General features: G+C 67.8%; 2 protein-coding genes and 2 pseudogenes across 2 annotated transcripts; all 4 read left to right on the plus strand.

Moving 5' to 3' along the window:
* Positions 1–996: 996 nt before the first annotated feature.
* GL50803_0060931 (Reverse transcriptase/endonuclease, putative) lies at positions 997–2,079 on the plus strand (annotated as a pseudogene; the record flags this gene model as incomplete).
* A 2,906-nt stretch (positions 2,080–4,985) lies between these two features.
* Positions 4,986–8,334, plus strand: GL50803_0060936 (Reverse transcriptase/endonuclease, putative; annotated as a pseudogene; the record flags this gene model as incomplete).
* Positions 8,335–10,981: 2,647 nt separating this feature from the next.
* GL50803_0060942 (putative Reverse transcriptase/endonuclease) lies at positions 10,982–14,335 on the plus strand (the record flags this gene model as incomplete). The annotated part of the gene is made up of 1 exon (XM_038046248.1): positions 10,982–14,335. One exon carries the CDS (start codon positions 10,982–10,984, stop codon positions 14,333–14,335), a length of 3,354 nt encoding a protein of 1,117 aa, XP_037901767.1.
* A 2,896-nt stretch (positions 14,336–17,231) lies between these two features.
* Positions 17,232–20,585, plus strand: GL50803_0060949 (putative Reverse transcriptase/endonuclease; the record flags this gene model as incomplete). Its single annotated transcript, XM_038046249.1, has 1 exon — positions 17,232–20,585. One exon carries the CDS (start codon positions 17,232–17,234, stop codon positions 20,583–20,585), a length of 3,354 nt encoding a protein of 1,117 aa, XP_037901768.1.
* Positions 20,586–21,883: the final 1,298 nt, after the last annotated feature.

Raw genomic sequence — 21,883 nt, forward strand, 5'->3', positions numbered from 1 at the left:
CCACCCTACCCTATACCCTACCCTACCCTACCCCTACCCCTACCCTACCCTACCCTACCCTACCCTACCCTACCCTAACCCTACCCTACCCTACCTACCCACCCTACCCTACCCTACCCTACCCCTACCCTACCCTACCCTACCCTACCCTACCCTACCTCCCTACCCCTACCCTACCCTACCCTACCCTACCCTACCCTAACCCTACCCTACCCTACCCCCTACCCTACCCTACCCTACCTACCCTACCCTACCCTACCCTACCCTACCCTACCCTACCCTACCCTACCCTACCCTACCCTACCTCTACCCTACCCTACCCCTACCCTACCCTACCCTACCCCTACCCTACCCTACCCTACCCTACCCTACCCACCTACCCTACCCTACCCTACCCTACCCCTACCCTACCCTACCCCTACCCTACCTACCCTACCCTACCCCTACCCTACCCTACCCTACCCTACCCCTACCCTACCCCTACCCTACCCTACCCTACCCTACCCTACCCTACCCCTACCCTACCCTACCCTACCCCTACCCTACCCTACCCTACCCTACCCCTACCCTACCCTACCCTACCCTACCCCCTACCCTACCCCCCACCCTACCCTACCCCCCTACCCTACCCCCCTAACCCCTACCCTACCACCTACCCTACCCTACCCTACCCCCTACCCCCCTACCCTACCCTACCCTACCCTACCCTACCCTACCCCTACCCCTACCCCCTACCCTACCCTACCCTACCCTACCCTACCCTACCCCCCCCCCTACCCTACCCCCCTACCCCCCTACCCCCCTACCCTACCCCTACCCTACCCTACCCTACCCTACCCTACCCTACCCTACTCTGCCGAGGTCGCTGGCCTCCTGTCCATCCCCGACCAGCAGGCCCGGGCCCTTGCCCTCACGCCCCGCTCCAACTACGGGCTGGGCCTCGTCCTCCCCGGCCACTACCATGCCGACATGCAGCAGCAGCGGAGGGAGATGGCTGCGGGCACCTTCCGCGAGCTGAGGCGCAAGCGGATCAAGCAGTCTGCGCCCCTCCGATCGTTCCTTCCGCTGGCTCTGCTGCGCGGACCTCCTCTCAACAACGATCAGGTCCTCTTTGTGGGTGAGTGCCTCCTGGGACGGTACCAGAAGAGCGTCGTCCTCGGCACCTGCTCCTTCTGCAAGCAGCCCATGCGCCCCAGGCATCACCTCCTCTGCAAGGCTGTGAACGGGATCCACGTCGCCAGGCACAGCAAGGTCCTTGACGCCCTCGTGGCCTGCGCCAAGGGGCGGCCCGGCTTCGTCACCCTCAACGCGGCCGTCCCCGTGGACCATCTCCAGCCCGACCTGATCATCGGCGACGGCTACGGGGACCTTGTGCTGACGGTCCCCTGGCGCGTCGAGAGGTCCTTCGCCCTCAAGCTGGCCAAGTACAAGCCGCTCGTCGACGCCGGCAGGGCCAGACACATCCTGCCGGTCGTCCTCGGGACCGACGGGACCATCCACCCCACGTCGGCTGCCGGCCTCGCCTCTGCGGGCGTCGACGTCCCCCGCTTCCTGCAGGAGGCCGCCCTGGTCATTCTCTGGCATTACACTCAGTCGGCCATCTCGTACTCCGCACTGGCCGTCCCGAAGGCGTCCCCTGTTGCGGCTGCGGTCCAGGGTGCCCCGCTGGCGCCTGCTTCTCCTCTGGCACCGGCATGTAAGGACCCGCCCAGCGCCCCGCAGTGTCCTGCCGACGCCCCCGCTGCGGCGATCACTGAGGCGGCGGGGCTCTGCACACATGCCCTGCCTGCGTCCCCCAGCGTGGAGCTGATGCTCTCGTTCGAGGTCTCCAACGCCCCCTCGCCCGGGTCCTACCTGCCGGAGCCCTCGTCTGAGGCGCACACGGCGGAGAGCCCGACCCCAACGCCTGCAGCAGCGGGTCCTCCCGTCGCCCCGACGGTCGAGCCGGCCCGGAAGCAGCGCCCGCCCATCTTCAAGTACGTGGGGGCCAGGGCGGCGCCGGCGAGGGAGGACAGGCCCTATCCATTCAGGAAGGTCTCCGGCACCCTTCCTGGGGGCGACGCTCCTCGCTCCGGCTAGCACGGGCTGCGTGGCGGCCATGACAGGCCCCATCCCCTGCCCGACCGATCCATCCCTGCTGCCCGCCGTGGCCTGGGAGTCCCTCGACGCCGCACATGACACACCCTCGCGGCACGTGAGAACAAACCAGGGCTCTGTCTCGGCTCGCTGCTCTGTCCCTGGGTGGCCACCCTCATTGTGATGGCGCCTGCCTCTCCAGCTGCCTACTGCATGATCCCCGGGCTCTCTATGCGAGCTGCATCTCTTGGGACCGCAGGGTGCATCCTGGCATCACACCAGGGGCGACCGGGCCTCCAGGCCAGCACCACGGTCTTCCGTCTCTCGGTGCCTGAGCTGCGCCTCTTTGTTAGCTGCATGTGCCAGTCCCTTATACACATGCTGTCTGGCCCCTGGCTTATCTGCGGCCCATGTGACGCCCTCCCGCCGTGCCGGTCTCGGCCTGTCCATAGGCAGCTGCACCTCGGGCCCTCCAGTCTCGAGCCCATATTGGAGGCTGCACTACACCCTGCCCAGGAACATCATGGCTTACTCTGCCCCACGTCCTCCCTCGATCAGCAGCTCTGCCAGGGCCACTATGAACTCACAGCACATGCATCCGGGCCCTGGACAGCGATCGAGGGGGGCCGATGGCCATGCACACTGCCTGCCACCGAGTCACTCCCCTGGCATGCTGTCCCCCACCGGCCGGGTCTCTGGAGCGGAAGGCCTAAACAACAGGCTGTGGCCCGCGGCTCCCTCCAGGCATGTGCTGCCCCATCATGCATGGGTGTGCACGTATACCTCAACGCGAGGACAACAATCCATGTGCCCGACGGCTACTGCGTGGATGCCCTCACCAAATAGAGACCAACACTCGGCACGGACTCCTTCGGCGCCTGACCCTGTCCCTCCTCTTCCAACGGACACATCCCTCAGCACATGGATAGACGTCCGCCATGTGCGGCCCCCTGTCCTGGGCCTCGCTGGTCCGGCCTGGCTGCACCCCGTCACCACTGTGCACCGCCGTGGGCCCCCAGACACGCCCCTGACCCCGGCGACTTTGTGGCCAGCGGTGTCCGAGGGGGATATGCAGGACACCCTACTGCGCCGCGTGGCCCCGTCCTCGCTGCTGCTATCTGAAGGGACCGCCTGTCCCCCTCGGGGCCCCTGCTCGAATGCACCCTATAGTCCAAAGGGGGCATGCATGTCCCGGGCGTCGCGATAGACCATGTTTGCCCCGCCCTGCTCAAGCCGGGGCTGCCGACGGACCCACGTTCTCTCATGGTCCGCCGGGCCCGCAGGGTTCTGCCACCCCAATCCTGCAATCCGTTCTGTTAACATACACAATGTAACGGATTGCAGCGGGCTGGCTGCGGGGCCGCCTGCCTGTCCCGCCGCACAAGGAGGGTCTGGGACGGGCCGATGCCGCCGGGCCCCCTAGAGGGCGCCACACCGTGGTCTCCAATGCACAACATAGGTGCGGGCCCCCTTGATCAGTGGTGCCTGCTGGACCTTCTGGGCGGCGGGGCCTGGGCGCTAGACCGTGTCGGCGAGTGTGGCACCTCCCTCCCCCCAGCGGGACACAAGGCCGACGGGACACTAATAGGACCCAGTCTGGCGGGGGCCCACTCATGCCGTGCTGTGGCATCACCGGAGCCTGGGGCCTCCCTGTGCTCTTGCGTGCATCTCTTCCCTGCACCGGGGTTCCCTGCCCTTGCCCCCGCCCTCGCGAGGATGCTCTTGTACCTAGGCGTTGCCATGCGATGCTTATGTCCTCTGGTCCCCAGCCGCTTCCTCCGACCCTCTGCCATAGCTCCTTCCGGCCGGCCCAAGATGTTCCAGAATTCGCTCCCCAGTATTGCCTCGATTTCTCCGATTCCTTCTCGTTTGGCTGCCTTCAATTAGTTCAGACGTCTCCATTTGTGGCATCCCCCCTGCGCTGCTTTTCTTTGGCCAATTTCGTGCGTCATTTTATCTCGCCGGCCAGCATAGTCTTCTCTCCTCCCCCTTGTCCGTTCCTTTTCTTCGCCCCTCTGGTGTCTTCCTTGTGTGGTCGCCTCGTTGCCAGCCTTCGTCCCAGAGCCGGGCCGGACGCCGGGAGCGCGAGCAAAATCTAAATTTTGGCGCCCCCAGCGCGGAACCCGGGCCGGCCCCCCCGGATGTGCGCGCCCCGCCGGCAAGCATGCAGACGCCACAGAGGGACGGTGACTAGCAATGCCCCGTTCCCCCCAGCCTCCCGCTCCTCTGCCGGCTGAGCTGGGTGGCCCGCCGGACCCCCGAATTTTCCGAAAATCCCCCCGCCCGCCCGATACGCGCCACTTTAAATAAAGGAATTGGACCCGTGCGTGCGGAGCGGGGGGCGCACACGGGGCGACCGTATGCGATCTATGTGCACCTGCTCTAACCCACAGCGCCCGCTCCCGCCAACTCACACACAGCGCTCGGCCCCCGGCCCCCCTGGCCGCCCACCTGCGCCCCTCCGCGCCCCCTGGCATGCCCTGACGCCGGGAGAAGGCCCTCTGGCCGCGCCCCCGCCGCGAGACCACGCGGGCACGGGGGCTGGGGCGCCCCGGGCGGGCCCTCACCCCTCTGATGTGAGGCAGCATCTCTTCCAATAGTCCCCGCCCTGTGCGCATGTATTTCAGTAAATTACCCCTACTCTGCCCGCACCCCCCCAGAGCAAGTGGGCCGCGCGCCCCGCCCCGCGCTCTGCAGGCGCGTCCCTCAGGCGATCGCAGGGCTCTGCGCCGTACAGGAGCGCCGCGCCGGGTGGTCTCCCCGGGCGGGGGCCGCTCGGCGACGGGGCACGGGGGCTGGGGCGCCCCGGGCGGGCCCTCACCCCTCTGATGTGAGGCAGCATCTCTTCCAATAGTCCCCGCCCTGTGCGCATGTATTTCAGTAAATTACTCTGGGAAAAAAAAAAAACCATGGCGCCTCGCTCGGACATGACTCCTCGATCCGGCGAAGCAGCGGCCTCCCGCGAGCTGCGACCCTCTGCCCAGGCGCTGTCTGCTGCTCCTGGCACTCCTGCCTGCGCCGGAGCTCACTCCATGCCTCGCCATATGAGGCACTGCGCTCCCCCGCGGCGCGCAGCTCGAGGCCCGCCCCCAAGGCCATGCCCTGGCGCGCCGAGGCCATCCACTCCCCACGCGGGGTTACGTTTCGACCCCGCCCCTCCAGATGTCCTCGAACAGAGCGCCGCCTCTCGCCAAGAATTACAGGGCTTCAAAAAACACTCTCCGTTACCGCCCGCCTCTGATGGGCCCCTTCCGCCTGTCCGGGGGGCTCTGTCCTCTGCCCTTCCGCATGATCTCGGGCACGACAACTCGCCATCGCTGTCCGATCCGCGCGCCGACGGGCGAGACCTCGATCCCGGACCCGGGGCTGCACCGCCTCCGAGCGGAACGAGATGCGGCCAGTGCGGCGAGGAGCTCCCCGATTCTGCGGCCATCGACGCCCACATAGCGCTCCACCATCCGCCGACTCCTCTGGCTGCCCCCACGCCCTCCTCGTGCAGCTCCACCCCGGACCTGGCAGCGGCCGCCCTCCCTGCGGAGCCCGAGCCCTCGGCCTCGCCGTCCCTCAGCGCGGACCCGGCGTACCCCTTCAGGTGCGCTATCTGCCGGGCCCAATACAAGACCGAGAGGGGGCTCAAGGCGCACATGGGCAGGCTCCGCCACTTCACTCCCCTTGAGGAGACCGCCCACGACATGATCGGGATACCGAGCGGCAACCCCACGGAGCCCCTGCTGCAGCTCGTCCTGGCCACCTACACGGGGCTTGCAAGGGCCCTCCCGCCCGCCGAGACACTCGCCCGCCTCCTCACCATCTGCCGGAAGGCCGACGGCTCGGGCCGCCTCCCGCCCTCTCGGATGCTCCTACGTAGGGGGCTGCTCGGGCGGGCCTGGCAGGCCGTGCAGGACGAGGCGTCCCAGGCCCCGCGGATCCCGGAGCCCAGGGGCGAGCAGCGCAGGCAGATCATCCGCGACCTGCACCCCCTCCCGATGGACGTCTCCCTGCCTGCTGTCCCCCATACTCTCGGGCCTGCCCCGAAGATCACCGGCAAGTCCCTGGTGAGGGAGCTGAGGTCCATGAAGGCCGTCGCCACCGGGCCCTCTGGCCTCGGCAAGGCGCACCTGCTCCACCTCTGCGACAAGGCAGGCGCCGCCGAGGTGTTCGCGACCGCGCTGGCAGGCCTCCTCGCCACCCGAGACTGGGGCCAGCTGAAGCCCCTCGCGGAGTTCCGGCTCAAGCTGCTGCCGAAGCCCAACGGGAAGTGGCGCCCCATAGCGATACAAGAGACCCTTCTCGTCGCCTTCCACAGGGCGATACTCAAGCAGACGGCGCCTCTGAAGAAGCTTCCCTCCTGGCAGCTGGCGTTCGAGCAGATGGCGCACGTCAAGGCGATCAGCAGGGCCGAGGAGCTCAAGGCCTCGCACCACCTGCTGACCGTCGACGTGCGCAACGCCTTCAACTCGGTGCCCCATGCGGTGATCATCTTCTCGCTCCACCGGCCAGGGTCCCGCTCCCCACCGTCGAGTACGTCTCGTCCTTCCTGGGCGCGAGGCACTGCGTAGATCTGGCGGCCGTGCCTGCAGGGGTGCCCCAGGGCGACCCCCTCTCGATGGCGCTCTTCTGCCAGTCGATCGTGTGGCCTGCGGAGGCCTTCCTCTCCCAGTACGAGCTCCTGGCCTACGCCGACGACCTGGTTGTCGCGTCCCACCCCTCGGTCCCTGCAGACACGGTGAAGAGGGACGCGAGCGACGCCCTGGCCAAGGTGGGGCTCTGCGTCGAGCAGCCCAAGTGCGCCTCGACCCAGCTGGGGGCCATCGCCTTCATGGGGACAAGGATACTGAGGGACGGCCCCTACAACCTCGGGGAGCAGGCCACGCGCTCTCTGCTCGGCCATCTCGAGACCCTCCGCGCCGCAGACCTCTCGCGCCATGACAGACTGCGGCTCCTGGCGGCGTGCATCGTCCCGTCGGTGAACTACGGGCCCCTGGTCGACGCATACCCGGGGCCCCACTCGTACGCCGACGTGGACGCCGCAGTCGTCGCCGAGGTCGCTGGCCTCCTGTCCATCCCCGACCAGCAGGCCCGGGCCCTTGCCCTCACGCCCCGCTCCAACTACGGGCTGGGCCTCGTCCTCCCCGGCCACTACCATGCCGACATGCAGCAGCAGCGGAGGGAGATGGCTGCGGGCACCTTCCGCGAGCTGAGGCGCAAGCGGATCAAGCAGTCTGCGCCCCTCCGATCGTTCCTTCCGCTGGCTCTGCTGCGCGGACCTCCTCTCAACAACGATCAGGTCCTCTTTGTGGGTGAGTGCCTCCTGGGACGGTACCAGAAGAGCGTCGTCCTCGGCACCTGCTCCTTCTGCAAGCAGCCCATGCGCCCCAGGCATCACCTCCTCTGCAAGGCTGTGAACGGGATCCACGTCGCCAGGCACAGCAAGGTCCTTGACGCCCTCGTGGCCTGCGCCAAGGGGCGGCCCGGCTTCGTCACCCTCAACGCGGCCGTCCCCGTGGACCATCTCCAGCCCGACCTGATCATCGGCGACGGCTACGGGGACCTTGTGCTGACGGTCCCCTGGCGCGTCGAGAGGTCCTTCGCCCTCAAGCTGGCCAAGTACAAGCCGCTCGTCGACGCCGGCAGGGCCAGACACATCCTGCCGGTCGTCCTGGGACCGACGGGACCATCCACCCCACGTCGGCTGCCGGCCTCGCCTCTGCGGGCGTCGACGTCCCCCGCTTCCTGCAGGAGGCCGCCCTGGTCATTCTCTGGCATTACACTCAGTCGGCCATCTCGTACTCCGCACTGGCCGTCCCGAAGGCGTCCCCTGTTGCGGCTGCGGTCCAGGGTGCCCCGCTGGCGCCTGCTTCTCCTCTGGCACCGGCATGTAAGGACCCGCCCAGCGCCCCGCAGTGTCCTGCCGACGCCCCCGCTGCGGCGATCACTGAGGCGGCGGGGCTCTGCACACATGCCCTGCCTGCGTCCCCCAGCGTGGAGCTGATGCTCTCGTTCGAGGTCTCCAACGCCCCCTCGCCCGGGTCCTACCTGCCGGAGCCCTCGTCTGAGGCGCACACGGCGGAGAGCCCGACCCCAACGCCTGCAGCAGCGGGTCCTCCCGTCGCCCCGACGGTCGAGCCGGCCCGGAAGCAGCGCCCGCCCATCTTCAAGTACGTGGGGGCCAGGGCGGCGCCGGCGAGGGAGGACAGGCCCTATCCATTCAGGAAGGTCTCCGGCACCCTTCCTGGGGGCGACGCTCCTCGCTCCGGCTAGCACGGGCTGCGTGGCGGCCATGACAGGCCCCATCCCCTGCCCGACCGATCCATCCCTGCTGCCCGCCGTGGCCTGGGAGTCCTCGACGGCCGCACATGACACACCCTCGCGGCACGTGAGAACAAACCAGGGCTCTGTCTGCTCGCTGCTCTGTCCCTGGGTGCCACCTTCATTGTGATGGCGCCTGCCCCTCCAGCTGCCTACTGCATGATCCCCGGGCTCCTATGCGAGCTGCATCTCTTGGGACCGCAGGGTGCATCCTGGCATCACACCAGGGGCGACCGGGCCTCCAGGCCAGCACCACGGTCTTCCGTCTCTCGGTGCCTGAGCTGCGCCTCTTTGTTAGCTGCATGTGCCAGTCCCTTATACACATGCTGTCTGGCCCCTGGCTTATCTGCGGCCCATGTGACGCCCTCCCGCCGTGCCGGTCTCGGCCTGTCCATAGGCAGCTGCACCTCGGGCCCTCCAGTCTCGAGCCCATATTGGAGGCTGCACTACTCCCTGCCCAGGAACATCATGGCTTACTCTGCCCCACGTCCTCCCTCGATCAGCAGCTCTGCCAGGGCCACTATGAACTCACAGCACATGCATCCGGGCCCTGGACAGCGATCGAGGGGGGCCGATGGCCATGCACACTGCCTGCCACCGAGTCACTCCCCTGGCATGCTGTCCCCCACCGGCCGGGTCTCCTGACCGGAAGGCCTAAACATCAGGCTGTGGCCGCGGCTCCCTCCAGGCATGTGCTGCCCCATCATGCATGGGTGTGCACGTATACCTCAACGCGAGGACAACAATCCATGTGCCCGACGGCTACTGCGTGGATGCCCTCACCAAATAGAGACCAACACTCGGCACGGACTCCTTCGGCGCCTGACCCTGTCCCTCCTCTTCCAACGGACACATCCCTCAGCACATGGATAGACGTCCGCCATGTGCGGCCCCCTGTCCTGGGCCTCGCTGGTCCGGCCTGGCTGCACCCCGTCACCACTGTGCACCGCCGTGGGCCCCCAGACACGCCCCTGACCCCGGCGACTTTGTGGCCAGCGGTGTCCGAGGGGGATATGCAGGACACCCTACTGCGCCGCGTGGCCCCGTCCTCGCTGCTGCTATCTGAAGGGACCGCCTGTCCCCCTCGGGGCCCCTGCTCGAATGCACCCTATAGTCCAAAGGGGGCATGCATGTCCCGGGCGTCGCGATAGACCATGTTTGCCCCGCCCTGCTCAAGCCGGGGCTGCCGACGGACCCACGTTCTCTCATGGTCCGCCGGGCCCGCAGGGTTCTGCCACCCCAATCCTGCAATCCGTTCTGTTAACATACACAATGTAACGGATTGCAGCGGGCTGGCTGCGGGGCCGCCTGCCTGTCCCGCCGCACAAGGAGGGTCTGGGACGGGCCGATGCCGCCGGGCCCCCTAGAGGGCGCCACACCGTGGTCTCCAATGCACAACATAGGTGCGGGCCCCCTTGATCAGTGGTGCCTGCTGGACCTTCTGGGCGGCGGGGCCTGGGCGCTAGACCGTGTCGGCGGGTGTGGCACCTCCCTCCCCCCAGCGGGACACAAGGCCGACGGGACACTAATAGGACCCAGTCTGGCGGGGGCCCACTCATGCCGTGCTGTGGCATCACCGGAGCCTGGGGCCTCCCTGTGCTCTTGCGTGCATCTCTTCCCTGCACCGGGGTTCCCTGCCCTTGCCCCCGCCCTCGCGAGGATGCTCTTGTACCTAGGCGTTGCCATGCGATGCTTATGTCCTCTAGTCCCCAGCCGCCTCCTCCAGTCTCCAACGAGTGCTCCTTTTGGCCGGCCCAAGATGTCCCAGTTTGTGCTCCCCAGTATTGCCTCGATTTCTCCGATTCCTTCTCGTTTGGCTGCCTTCAATTAGTTCAGACGTCTCCATTTGTGGCATCCCCCCTGCGCTGCTTTTCATTGGCCAATTTCGTGCATCATTTTATCTCGCCGGCCAGCATAGTCTTCTCTCCTCCCCCTTGTCCGTTCCTTTTCTTCGCCCCTCTGGTGTCTTCTTTGTGTGGTCGCCTCGTTGCCAGCCTTCGTCCCAGAGCCGGGCCGGACGCCGGGAGCGCGAGCAAAATCTAAATTTTGGCGCCCCCAGCGCGGAACCCGGGCCGGCCCCCCCGGATGTGCGCGCCCCGCCGGCAAGCATGCAGACGCCACAGAGGGACTGCGACTAATAACACCCCGTTCCCCCCGGCCTCCCGCTCCTCTGCCGGCCGAGCTGGGACGCCCGCCGGACCCCCGAATTTTCCGAAAATCCCCCCGCCCGCCCGATACGCGCCACTTTAAATAAAGGAATTGGACCCGTGCGTGCGGAGCGGGGGGCGCACACGGGGCGACCGTATGCGATCTATGTGCACCTGCTCTAACCCACAGCGCCCGCTCCCGCCAACTCACACACAGCGCTCGGCCCCCGGCCCCCCTGGCCGCCCACCTGCGCCCCTCCGCGCCGCGGCATGCCCTGACGCCGGGAGAAGGCCCTCTGGCCGCGCCCCCGCCGCGAGACCACGCGGGCACGGGGGCTGGGGCGCCCCGGGCGGGCCCTCACCCCTCTGATGGGAGGCAGCATCTCTTCCAACAGTCCCCGCCCTGTGCGCATGTATTTCAGTAAATTACTCTGGGAAAAAAAAAAACCATGGCGCCTCGCTTGGTCATGACTCCTCGATCCGGCGAAGCAGCGGCCTCCTGCGAGCTGCGACCCTCTGCCCAGGCGCTGTCTGCTGCTCCTGGCACCCCTGCCTGCGCCGGAGCTCACTCCATGCCTCGTCATATGAGGCACAGCGCTCCCCCGCGGCGCGCAGCTCGAGGCCCGCCCCCAAGACCATGCCCTGGCGCGCCGAGGCCATCCACTCCCCACGCGGGGTTACGTTTCGACCCCGCCCCTCCAGATGTCCTCGAACAGAGCGCCGCCTCTCGCCAAGAATTACAGGGCTTCAAAAAACACTCTCCGTTACCGCCCGCCTCTGATGGGCCCCTTCCGCCTGTCCGGGGGGCTCTGTCCTCTGCCCTTCCGCATGATCTCGGGCACGACAACTCGCCATCGCTGTCCGATCCGCGCGCCGACGGGCGAGACCTCGATCCCGGACCCGGGGCTGCACCGCCTCCGAGCGGAACGAGATGCGGCCAGTGCGGCGAGGAGCTCCCCGATTCTGCGGCCATCGACGCCCACATAGCGCTCCACCATCCGCCGACTCCTCTGGCTGCCCCCACGCCCTCCTCGTGCAGCTCCACCCCGGACCTGGCAGCGGCCGCCCTCCCTGCGGAGCCCGAGCCCTCGGCCTCGCCGTCCCTCAGCGCGGACCCGGCGTACCCCTTCAGGTGCGCTATCTGCCGGGCCCAATACAAGACCGAGAGGGGGCTCAAGGCGCACATGGGCAGGCTCCGCCACTTCACACCCCTTGAGGAGACCGTCCACGACATGATCGGGATACCGAGCGGCAACCCCACGGAGCCTCTGCTGCAGCTCGTCCTGGCCACCTACACGGGGCTTGCAAGGACCCTCCCGCCCGCCGAGACACTCGCCCGCCTCCTCACCATCTGCCGGAAGGCCGACGGCTCGGGCCGCCTCCCGCCCTCTCGGATGCTCCTACGTAGGGGGCTGCTCGGGCGGGCCTGGCAGGCCGTGCAGGACGAGGCGTCCCAGGCCCCGCGGATCCCGGAGCCCAGGGGCGAGCAGCGCAGGCAGATCATCCGCGACCTGCACCCCCTCCCAATGGACGTCTCCCTGCCTGCTGTCCCCCATACTCTCGGGCCCGCCCCGAAGATCACCGGCAAGGCCCTGGTGAGGGAGCTGAGGTCCATGAAGGCCGTCGCCACCGGGCCCTCTGGCCTCGGCAAGGCGCACCTGCTCCACCTCTGCGACAAGGCAGGCGCCGCCGAGGTGTTCGCGACCGCGCTGGCAGGCCTCCTTGCCACCCGAGACTGGGGCCAGCTGAAGCCCCTCGCGGAGTTCCGGCTCAAGCTGCTGCCGAAGCCCAACGGGAAGTGGCGCCCCATAGCGATACAAGAGACCCTTCTCGTCGCCTTCCACAGGGCGATACTCAAGCAGACGGCGCCTCTGAAGAAGCTTCCCTCCTGGCAGCTGGCGTTCGAGCGGATGGCGCACGTCAAGGCGATCAGCAGGGCCGAAGAGCTCAAGGCCTCGCACCACCTGCTGACCGTCGACGTGCGCAACGCCTTCAACTCGGTGCCCCATGCGGTGATCATCTTCTCGCTCCACCGCGCCAGGGTCCCGCTCCCCACCGTCGAGTACGTCTCGTCCTTCCTGGGCGCGAGGCACTGCGTAGATCTGACCTCTGTGCCTGCAGGCGTGCCCCAGGGCGACCCCCTCTCGATGGCGCTCTTCTGCCAGTCGATCGTGTGGCCCGCGGAGGCCTTCCTCTCCCAGTACGAGCTCCTGGCCTACGCCGACGACCTGGTTGTCGCGTCCCACCCCTCGGTCCCTGCAGACACGGTGAAGAGGGACGCAAGCGACGCCCTGGCCAAGGTGGGGCTCTGCGTCGAGCAGCCCAAGTGCGCCTCGACCCAGCTGGGGGCCATCGCCTTCATGGGGACAAGGATACTGAGGGACGGCCCCTACAACCTCGGGGAGCAGGCCACGCGCTCTCTGCTCGGCCATCTCGAGACCCTCCGCGCCGCAGACCTCTCGCGCCATGACAGACTGCGGCTCCTGGCGGCGTGCATCGTCCCGTCGGTGAACTACGGGCCCCTGGTCGACGCATACCCGGGGCCCCACTCGTACGCCGACGTGGACGCCGCAGTCTTCGCCGAGGTCGCGTGCCTCCTGTCCATCCCCGACCAGCAGGCCCGGGCCCTTGCCCTCACGCCCCGCTCCAACTACGGGCTGGGCCTCGTCCTCCCCGGCCACTACCATGCCGACATGCAGCAGCAGCGGAGGGAGATGGCTGCGGGCACCTTCCGCGAGCTGAGGCGCAAGCGGATCAAGCAGTCTGCGCCCCTCCGATCGTTCCTTCCGCTGGCCCTGCTGCGCGGACCTCCTCTCAACAACGATCAGGTCCTCTTTGTGGGCGAGTGCCTCCTGGGACGGTACCAGAAGAGCGTCGTCCTCGGCACCTGCTCCTTCTGCAAGCAGCCCATGCGCCCCAGGCATCATCTCCTCTGCAAGGCTGTGAACGGGATCCACGTCGCCAGGCACAGCAAGGTCCTTGACGCCCTCGTGGCCTGCGCCAAGGGGCGGCCCGGCTTCGTCACCCTCAACGCGGCCGTCCCCGTGGACCATCTCCAGCCCGACCTGATCATCGGCGACGGCTACGGGGACCTTGTGCTGACGGTCCCCTGGCGCGTCGAGAGGTCCTTCGCCCTCAAGCTGGCCAAGTACAAGCCGCTCGTCGACGCCGGCAGGGCCAGACACATCCTGCCGGTCGTCCTAGGGACCGACGGGACCATCCACCCCACGTCGGCTGCCGGCCTCGCCTCTGCGGGCGTCGACGTCCCCCGCTTCCTACAGGAGGCCGCCCTGGTCATTCTCTGGCACTACACTCAGTCGGCCATCTCGTACTCCGCACTGGCCGTCCCGAAGGCGTCCCCTGTTGCGGCTGCGGTCCAGGGTGCCCCGCTGGTGCCTGCTTCTCTTCCTGCACCGGCACGCAAGGACCCGCCCAGCGCCCCGCAGTGTCCTGCCGACGCCCCCGCTGCGGCGATCACTGAGGCGGCGGGGCTCTGCACCCATGCCCCGCCTGCGTCCCCCAGCGTGGAGCTGATGCTCTCGTTCGAGGTCTCCAACGCCCCCTCGCCCGGGTCCTACCTGCCGGAGCCCTCCTCTGAAGCGCACACGGCGGAGAGCTCGACCCCAACGCCTGCAGCAGCGGATCCTCCCGGCGCCCCGACGGTCGAGCCGGCCCGGAAGCAGCGCCCGCCCATATTCAAGCACGTGGGGGTCAGGGCGGTGCCAGTGAGGGAGGACAAGCCCTATCCATTCAGGAAGGTCTCCGGCATCCTTCCTGGGGGCGACGCTCCTTGCTCCGGCTAGCACGGGCTGCGTGGCGGCCATGACAGGCCCCATTCCCCGCCCGACCGATCCATCCCTGCTGTCCACCTGGCCTGGGAGTCTCTCGAGGCCGCACATGACACACCTTCGCGGCACGTGAGAACAGACCAGGGCTCTGTCTGACTCGCTGCTCTGTCCCTGGGTGCCACCTTCATTGTGATGGCGCCTGCCCCTCCAGCTGCCTACTGCATGATCCCCGGGCTCCGTATGCGAGCTGCATCTCTTGGGACCGCAGGGTGCATCCTGGCATCACACCAGGGGCGATCGGGCCCCCAGGCCAGCACCATGGTCTTCCGTCTCTCTGCGACTGAGCTGTGCCCCCCTGGCGGCTACATGTGCCAGTCCCTTATACACATGCTGTCTGGCCCCTGGCTTATCTGCGGCCCATGTGACGCCCTCCCGCCGTGCCGGTCTCGGCCTGTCCTTAGGCAGCCGCACCCCGGGCCCTCCAGCCTCGAGCCCACTACGGAGGCTGCACTACACCCTGCTCAGGGACATCATGGCTTACTCTGCCCCGTCCCCTCGATCAGCAGCTCTGCCAGGGCCACTATGAACCTCAGCACATGCATCCGGGCCCTGCCAGCGATCGAGGGGGGCCGATGGCCATGCACACTGCCTGCCACCGAGTCACTCTTCTGGCACTCTGTCCCCCACCGGCCGGGTCTCCTGACCGGAAGGCCTAAACATCAGGCTGTGGTCCGCGGCTCTCTCCAGGCATGTGCTGCCCCATCATGCATGGGTGTGCATGCATACCTCAACGCGAGGACAACAATCCATGCGCCCGACGGCTACTGCGTGGATGCCCTCATCGGATGGGGACCAACACTTGGCACGGACTCCTTCGGCGCCTGACTCTGTCCCTCCTCTTCCAACGGGCACATCCCTCAGCGAACGGATAGACATCCACCATGTGCAGCCCCCTGTCCTGGGCCTCGCTGGTCCGGCCCGGCTGCACCCCGTCACCACTGTGCACCGCCGTGGGCCCCCAGACACGCCCCTGACCCCGGCGACTTTGTGGTCAGCGATGTCCGAGGGCGATATGCAGTATGTCCTACTGTGCCGCGTGGCCCCGTCTTCGCTGCTGCTATCTGAAGGGACCGCCTGTCTCCCTTGAGGCCCCTGCTCGGATGCACCCTATAGTCCAAAGGGAGCACGCATGTCCCGGGCGTCGCGATGGACCATGTTTGCCCCGCCCTGCTCAAGATGGGGCTGCCGACGGACCCACTGTCTCTCATGGTCCGCCGGGCCCGCAGGGTTCTGCCACCCCAATCCTGCAATCCGTTCTGTTAACATACACAATGTAACGGATTGCAGCGGGCTGGCTGCGGGGCCGCCTGCCTGTCCCGCCGCACAAGGAGGGTCTGGGACGGGCCGATGCCGCCGGGCCCCCTAGAGGGCGCCACACCGTGGTCTCCAATGCACAACACAGGTGCAGGCCCCCTTTATCAGTGGTGCCTGCTGGACCTTCTGGGCGGCGGGGCCTGGGCGCTAGACCGTGTCGGCGGTGTGGCACCTCCCTCCCCCCAGCGGGGCACAAGGCCGACGGGGCACTAATAGGACCCAGTCTGGCGGGGGCCCACTCATGCCGTGCTGTGGCATCACCGGAGCCTGGGGCCTCCCTGTGCTCTTGCGTGCATCTCTTCCCTGCACCGGGGTTCCCTGCCCTTGCCCCCGCCCTCGCGAGGATGCTCTTGTACCTAGGCGTTGCCATGCGATGCTTATGTCCTCTGGTCCCCAGCCGCTTCCTCCGACCCTCTGCCATAGCTCCTTCCGGCCGGCCCAAGATGTTCCAGAATTCGCTCCCCAGTATTGCCTCGATTTCTCCGATTCCTTCTCGTTCGGCTGCCTTCAATTAGTTCAGACGTTTCTATTTGCGGCATCCCTCCTGCGCTGCTTTTCTTTGGCCAATTTCGTGCATCATTTTATCTCGCCGGCCAGCATAGTCTTCTCTCCTCCCCCTTGTCCGTTCCTTTTCTTCGCCCCTCTGGTGTCTTCCTTGTGTGGTCGCCTCGTTGCCAGCCTTCGTCCCAGAGCCGGGCCGGACGCCGGGAGCGCGAGCAAAATCTAAATTTTGGCGCCCCCAGCGCGGAACCCGGGCCGGCCCCCCCGGATGTGCGCGCCCCGCCGGCAAGCATGCAGACGCCACAGAGGGACGGTGACTAGCAATGCCCCGTTCCCCCCAGCCTCCCGCTCCTCTGCCGGCTGAGCTGGGTGGCCCGCCGGACCCCCGAATTTTCCGAAAATCCCCCCGCCCGCCCGATACGCGCCACTTTAAATAAAGGAATTGGACCCGTGCGTGCGGAGCGGGGGGCGCACACGGGGCGACCGTATGCGATCTATGTGCACCTGCTCTAACCCACAGCGCCCGCTCCCGCCAACTCACACACAGCGCTCGGCCCCCGGCCCCCCTGGCCGCCCACCTGCGCCCCTCCGCGCCCCCTGGCATGCCCTGACGCCGGGAGAAGGCCCTCTGGCCGCGCCCCCGCCGCGAGACCACGCGGGCACGGGGGCTGGGGCGCCCCGGGCGGGCCCTCACCCCTCTGATGTGAGGCAGCATCTCTTCCAATAGTCCCCGCCCTGTGCGCATGTATTTCAGTAAATTACCCCTACTCTGCCCGCACCCCCCCAGAGCAAGTGGGCCGCGCGCCCCGCCCCGCGCTCTGCAGGCGCGTCCCTCAGGCGATCGCAGGGCTCTGCGCCGTACAGGAGCGCCGCGCCGGGTGGTCTCCCCGGGCGGGGGCCGCTCGGCGACGGGGCACGGGGGCTGGGGCGCCCCGGGCGGGCCCTCACCCCTCTGATGTGAGGCAGCATCTCTTCCAATAGTCCCCGCCCTGTGCGCATGTATTTCAGTAAATTACTCTGGGAAAAAAAAAAAACCATGGCGCCTCGCTCGGACATGACTCCTCGATCCGGCGAAGCAGCGGCCTCCCGCGAGCTGCGACCCTCTGCCCAGGCGCTGTCTGCTGCTCCTGGCACTCCTGCCTGCGCCGGAGCTCACTCCATGCCTCGCCATATGAGGCACTGCGCTCCCCCGCGGCGCGCAGCTCGAGGCCCGCCCCCAAGGCCATGCCCTGGCGCGCCGAGGCCATCCACTCCCCACGCGGGGTTACGTTTCGACCCCGCCCCTCCAGATGTCCTCGAACAGAGCGCCGCCTCTCGCCAAGAATTACAGGGCTTCAAAAAACACTCTCCGTTACCGCCCGCCTCTGATGGGCCCCTTCCGCCTGTCCGGGGGGCTCTGTCCTCTGCCCTTCCGCATGATCTCGGGCACGACAACTCGCCATCGCTGTCCGATCCGCGCGCCGACGGGCGAGACCTCGATCCCGGACCCGGGGCTGCACCGCCTCCGAGCGGAACGAGATGCGGCCAGTGCGGCGAGGAGCTCCCCGATTCTGCGGCCATCGACGCCCACATAGCGCTCCACCATCCGCCGACTCCTCTGGCTGCCCCCACGCCCTCCTCGTGCAGCTCCACCCCGGACCTGGCAGCGGCCGCCCTCCCTGCGGAGCCCGAGCCCTCGGCCTCGCCGTCCCTCAGCGCGGACCCGGCGTACCCCTTCAGGTGCGCTATCTGCCGGGCCCAATACAAGACCGAGAGGGGGCTCAAGGCGCACATGGGCAGGCTCCGCCACTTCACTCCCCTTGAGGAGACCGCCCACGACATGATCGGGATACCGAGCGGCAACCCCACGGAGCCCCTGCTGCAGCTCGTCCTGGCCACCTACACGGGGCTTGCAAGGGCCCTCCCGCCCGCCGAGACACTCGCCCGCCTCCTCACCATCTGCCGGAAGGCCGACGGCTCGGGCCGCCTCCCGCCCTCTCGGATGCTCCTACGTAGGGGGCTGCTCGGGCGGGCCTGGCAGGCCGTGCAGGACGAGGCGTCCCAGGCCCCGCGGATCCCGGAGCCCAGGGGCGAGCAGCGCAGGCAGATCATCCGCGACCTGCACCCCCTCCCGATGGACGTCTCCCTGCCTGCTGTCCCCCATACTCTCGGGCCTGCCCCGAAGATCACCGGCAAGTCCCTGGTGAGGGAGCTGAGGTCCATGAAGGCCGTCGCCACCGGGCCCTCTGGCCTCGGCAAGGCGCACCTGCTCCACCTCTGCGACAAGGCAGGCGCCGCCGAGGTGTTCGCGACCGCGCTGGCAGGCCTCCTCGCCACCCGAGACTGGGGCCAGCTGAAGCCCCTCGCGGAGTTCCGGCTCAAGCTGCTGCCGAAGCCCAACGGGAAGTGGCGCCCCATAGCGATACAAGAGACCCTTCTCGTCGCCTTCCACAGGGCGATACTCAAGCAGACGGCGCCTCTGAAGAAGCTTCCCTCCTGGCAGCTGGCGTTCGAGCAGATGGCGCACGTCAAGGCGATCAGCAGGGCCGAGGAGCTCAAGGCCTCGCACCACCTGCTGACCGTCGACGTGCGCAACGCCTTCAACTCGGTGCCCCATGCGGTGATCATCTTCTCGCTCCACCGGGCCAGGGTCCCGCTCCCCACCGTCGAGTACGTCTCGTCCTTCCTGGGCGCGAGGCACTGCGTAGATCTGGCGGCCGTGCCTGCAGGGGTGCCCCAGGGCGACCCCCTCTCGATGGCGCTCTTCTGCCAGTCGATCGTGTGGCCTGCGGAGGCCTTCCTCTCCCAGTACGAGCTCCTGGCCTACGCCGACGACCTGGTTGTCGCGTCCCACCCCTCGGTCCCTGCAGACACGGTGAAGAGGGACGCGAGCGACGCCCTGGCCAAGGTGGGGCTCTGCGTCGAGCAGCCCAAGTGCGCCTCGACCCAGCTGGGGGCCATCGCCTTCATGGGGACAAGGATACTGAGGGACGGCCCCTACAACCTCGGGGAGCAGGCCACGCGCTCTCTGCTCGGCCATCTCGAGACCCTCCGCGCCGCAGACCTCTCGCGCCATGACAGACTGCGGCTCCTGGCGGCGTGCATCGTCCCGTCGGTGAACTACGGGCCCCTGGTCGACGCATACCCGGGGCCCCACTCGTACGCCGACGTGGACGCCGCAGTCGTCGCCGAGGTCGCTGGCCTCCTGTCCATCCCCGACCAGCAGGCCCGGGCCCTTGCCCTCACGCCCCGCTCCAACTACGGGCTGGGCCTCGTCCTCCCCGGCCACTACCATGCCGACATGCAGCAGCAGCGGAGGGAGATGGCTGCGGGCACCTTCCGCGAGCTGAGGCGCAAGCGGATCAAGCAGTCTGCGCCCCTCCGATCGTTCCTTCCGCTGGCTCTGCTGCGCGGACCTCCTCTCAACAACGATCAGGTCCTCTTTGTGGGTGAGTGCCTCCTGGGACGGTACCAGAAGAGCGTCGTCCTCGGCACCTGCTCCTTCTGCAAGCAGCCCATGCGCCCCAGGCATCACCTCCTCTGCAAGGCTGTGAACGGGATCCACGTCGCCAGGCACAGCAAGGTCCTTGACGCCCTCGTGGCCTGCGCCAAGGGGCGGCCCGGCTTCGTCACCCTCAACGCGGCCGTCCCCGTGGACCATCTCCAGCCCGACCTGATCATCGGCGACGGCTACGGGGACCTTGTGCTGACGGTCCCCTGGCGCGTCGAGAGGTCCTTCGCCCTCAAGCTGGCCAAGTACAAGCCGCTCGTCGACGCCGGCAGGGCCAGACACATCCTGCCGGTCGTCCTCGGGACCGACGGGACCATCCACCCCACGTCGGCTGCCGGCCTCGCCTCTGCGGGCGTCGACGTCCCCCGCTTCCTGCAGGAGGCCGCCCTGGTCATTCTCTGGCATTACACTCAGTCGGCCATCTCGTACTCCGCACTGGCCGTCCCGAAGGCGTCCCCTGTTGCGGCTGCGGTCCAGGGTGCCCCGCTGGCGCCTGCTTCTCCTCTGGCACCGGCATGTAAGGACCCGCCCAGCGCCCCGCAGTGTCCTGCCGACGCCCCCGCTGCGGCGATCACTGAGGCGGCGGGGCTCTGCACACATGCCCTGCCTGCGTCCCCCAGCGTGGAGCTGATGCTCTCGTTCGAGGTCTCCAACGCCCCCTCGCCCGGGTCCTACCTGCCGGAGCCCTCGTCTGAGGCGCACACGGCGGAGAGCCCGACCCCAACGCCTGCAGCAGCGGGTCCTCCCGTCGCCCCGACGGTCGAGCCGGCCCGGAAGCAGCGCCCGCCCATCTTCAAGTACGTGGGGGCCAGGGCGGCGCCGGCGAGGGAGGACAGGCCCTATCCATTCAGGAAGGTCTCCGGCACCCTTCCTGGGGGCGACGCTCCTCGCTCCGGCTAGCACGGGCTGCGTGGCGGCCATGACAGGCCCCATCCCCTGCCCGACCGATCCATCCCTGCTGCCCGCCGTGGCCTGGGAGTCCCTCGACGCCGCACATGACACACCCTCGCGGCACGTGAGAACAAACCAGGGCTCTGTCTCGGCTCGCTGCTCTGTCCCTGGGTGGCCACCCTCATTGTGATGGCGCCTGCCTCTCCAGCTGCCTACTGCATGATCCCCGGGCTCTCTATGCGAGCTGCATCTCTTGGGACCGCAGGGTGCATCCTGGCATCACACCAGGGGCGACCGGGCCTCCAGGCCAGCACCACGGTCTTCCGTCTCTCGGTGCCTGAGCTGCGCCTCTTTGTTAGCTGCATGTGCCAGTCCCTTATACACATGCTGTCTGGCCCCTGGCTTATCTGCGGCCCATGTGACGCCCTCCCGCCGTGCCGGTCTCGGCCTGTCCATAGGCAGCTGCACCTCGGGCCCTCCAGTCTCGAGCCCATATTGGAGGCTGCACTACACCCTGCCCAGGAACATCATGGCTTACTCTGCCCCACGTCCTCCCTCGATCAGCAGCTCTGCCAGGGCCACTATGAACTCACAGCACATGCATCCGGGCCCTGGACAGCGATCGAGGGGGGCCGATGGCCATGCACACTGCCTGCCACCGAGTCACTCCCCTGGCATGCTGTCCCCCACCGGCCGGGTCTCTGGAGCGGAAGGCCTAAACAACAGGCTGTGGCCCGCGGCTCCCTCCAGGCATGTGCTGCCCCATCATGCATGGGTGTGCACGTATACCTCAACGCGAGGACAACAATCCATGTGCCCGACGGCTACTGCGTGGATGCCCTCACCAAATAGAGACCAACACTCGGCACGGACTCCTTCGGCGCCTGACCCTGTCCCTCCTCTTCCAACGGACACATCCCTCAGCACATGGATAGACGTCCGCCATGTGCGGCCCCCTGTCCTGGGCCTCGCTGGTCCGGCCTGGCTGCACCCCGTCACCACTGTGCACCGCCGTGGGCCCCCAGACACGCCCCTGACCCCGGCGACTTTGTGGCCAGCGGTGTCCGAGGGGGATATGCAGGACACCCTACTGCGCCGCGTGGCCCCGTCCTCGCTGCTGCTATCTGAAGGGACCGCCTGTCCCCCTCGGGGCCCCTGCTCGAATGCACCCTATAGTCCAAAGGGGGCATGCATGTCCCGGGCGTCGCGATAGACCATGTTTGCCCCGCCCTGCTCAAGCCGGGGCTGCCGACGGACCCACGTTCTCTCATGGTCCGCCGGGCCCGCAGGGTTCTGCCACCCCAATC

The sequence above is a fragment of the Giardia intestinalis genome, chromosome 3 (assembly GCF_000002435.2).
Source record: "Giardia intestinalis strain WB C6 chromosome 3, whole genome shotgun sequence".
NCBI lineage: Eukaryota > Fornicata > Diplomonadida > Hexamitidae > Giardia > Giardia duodenalis.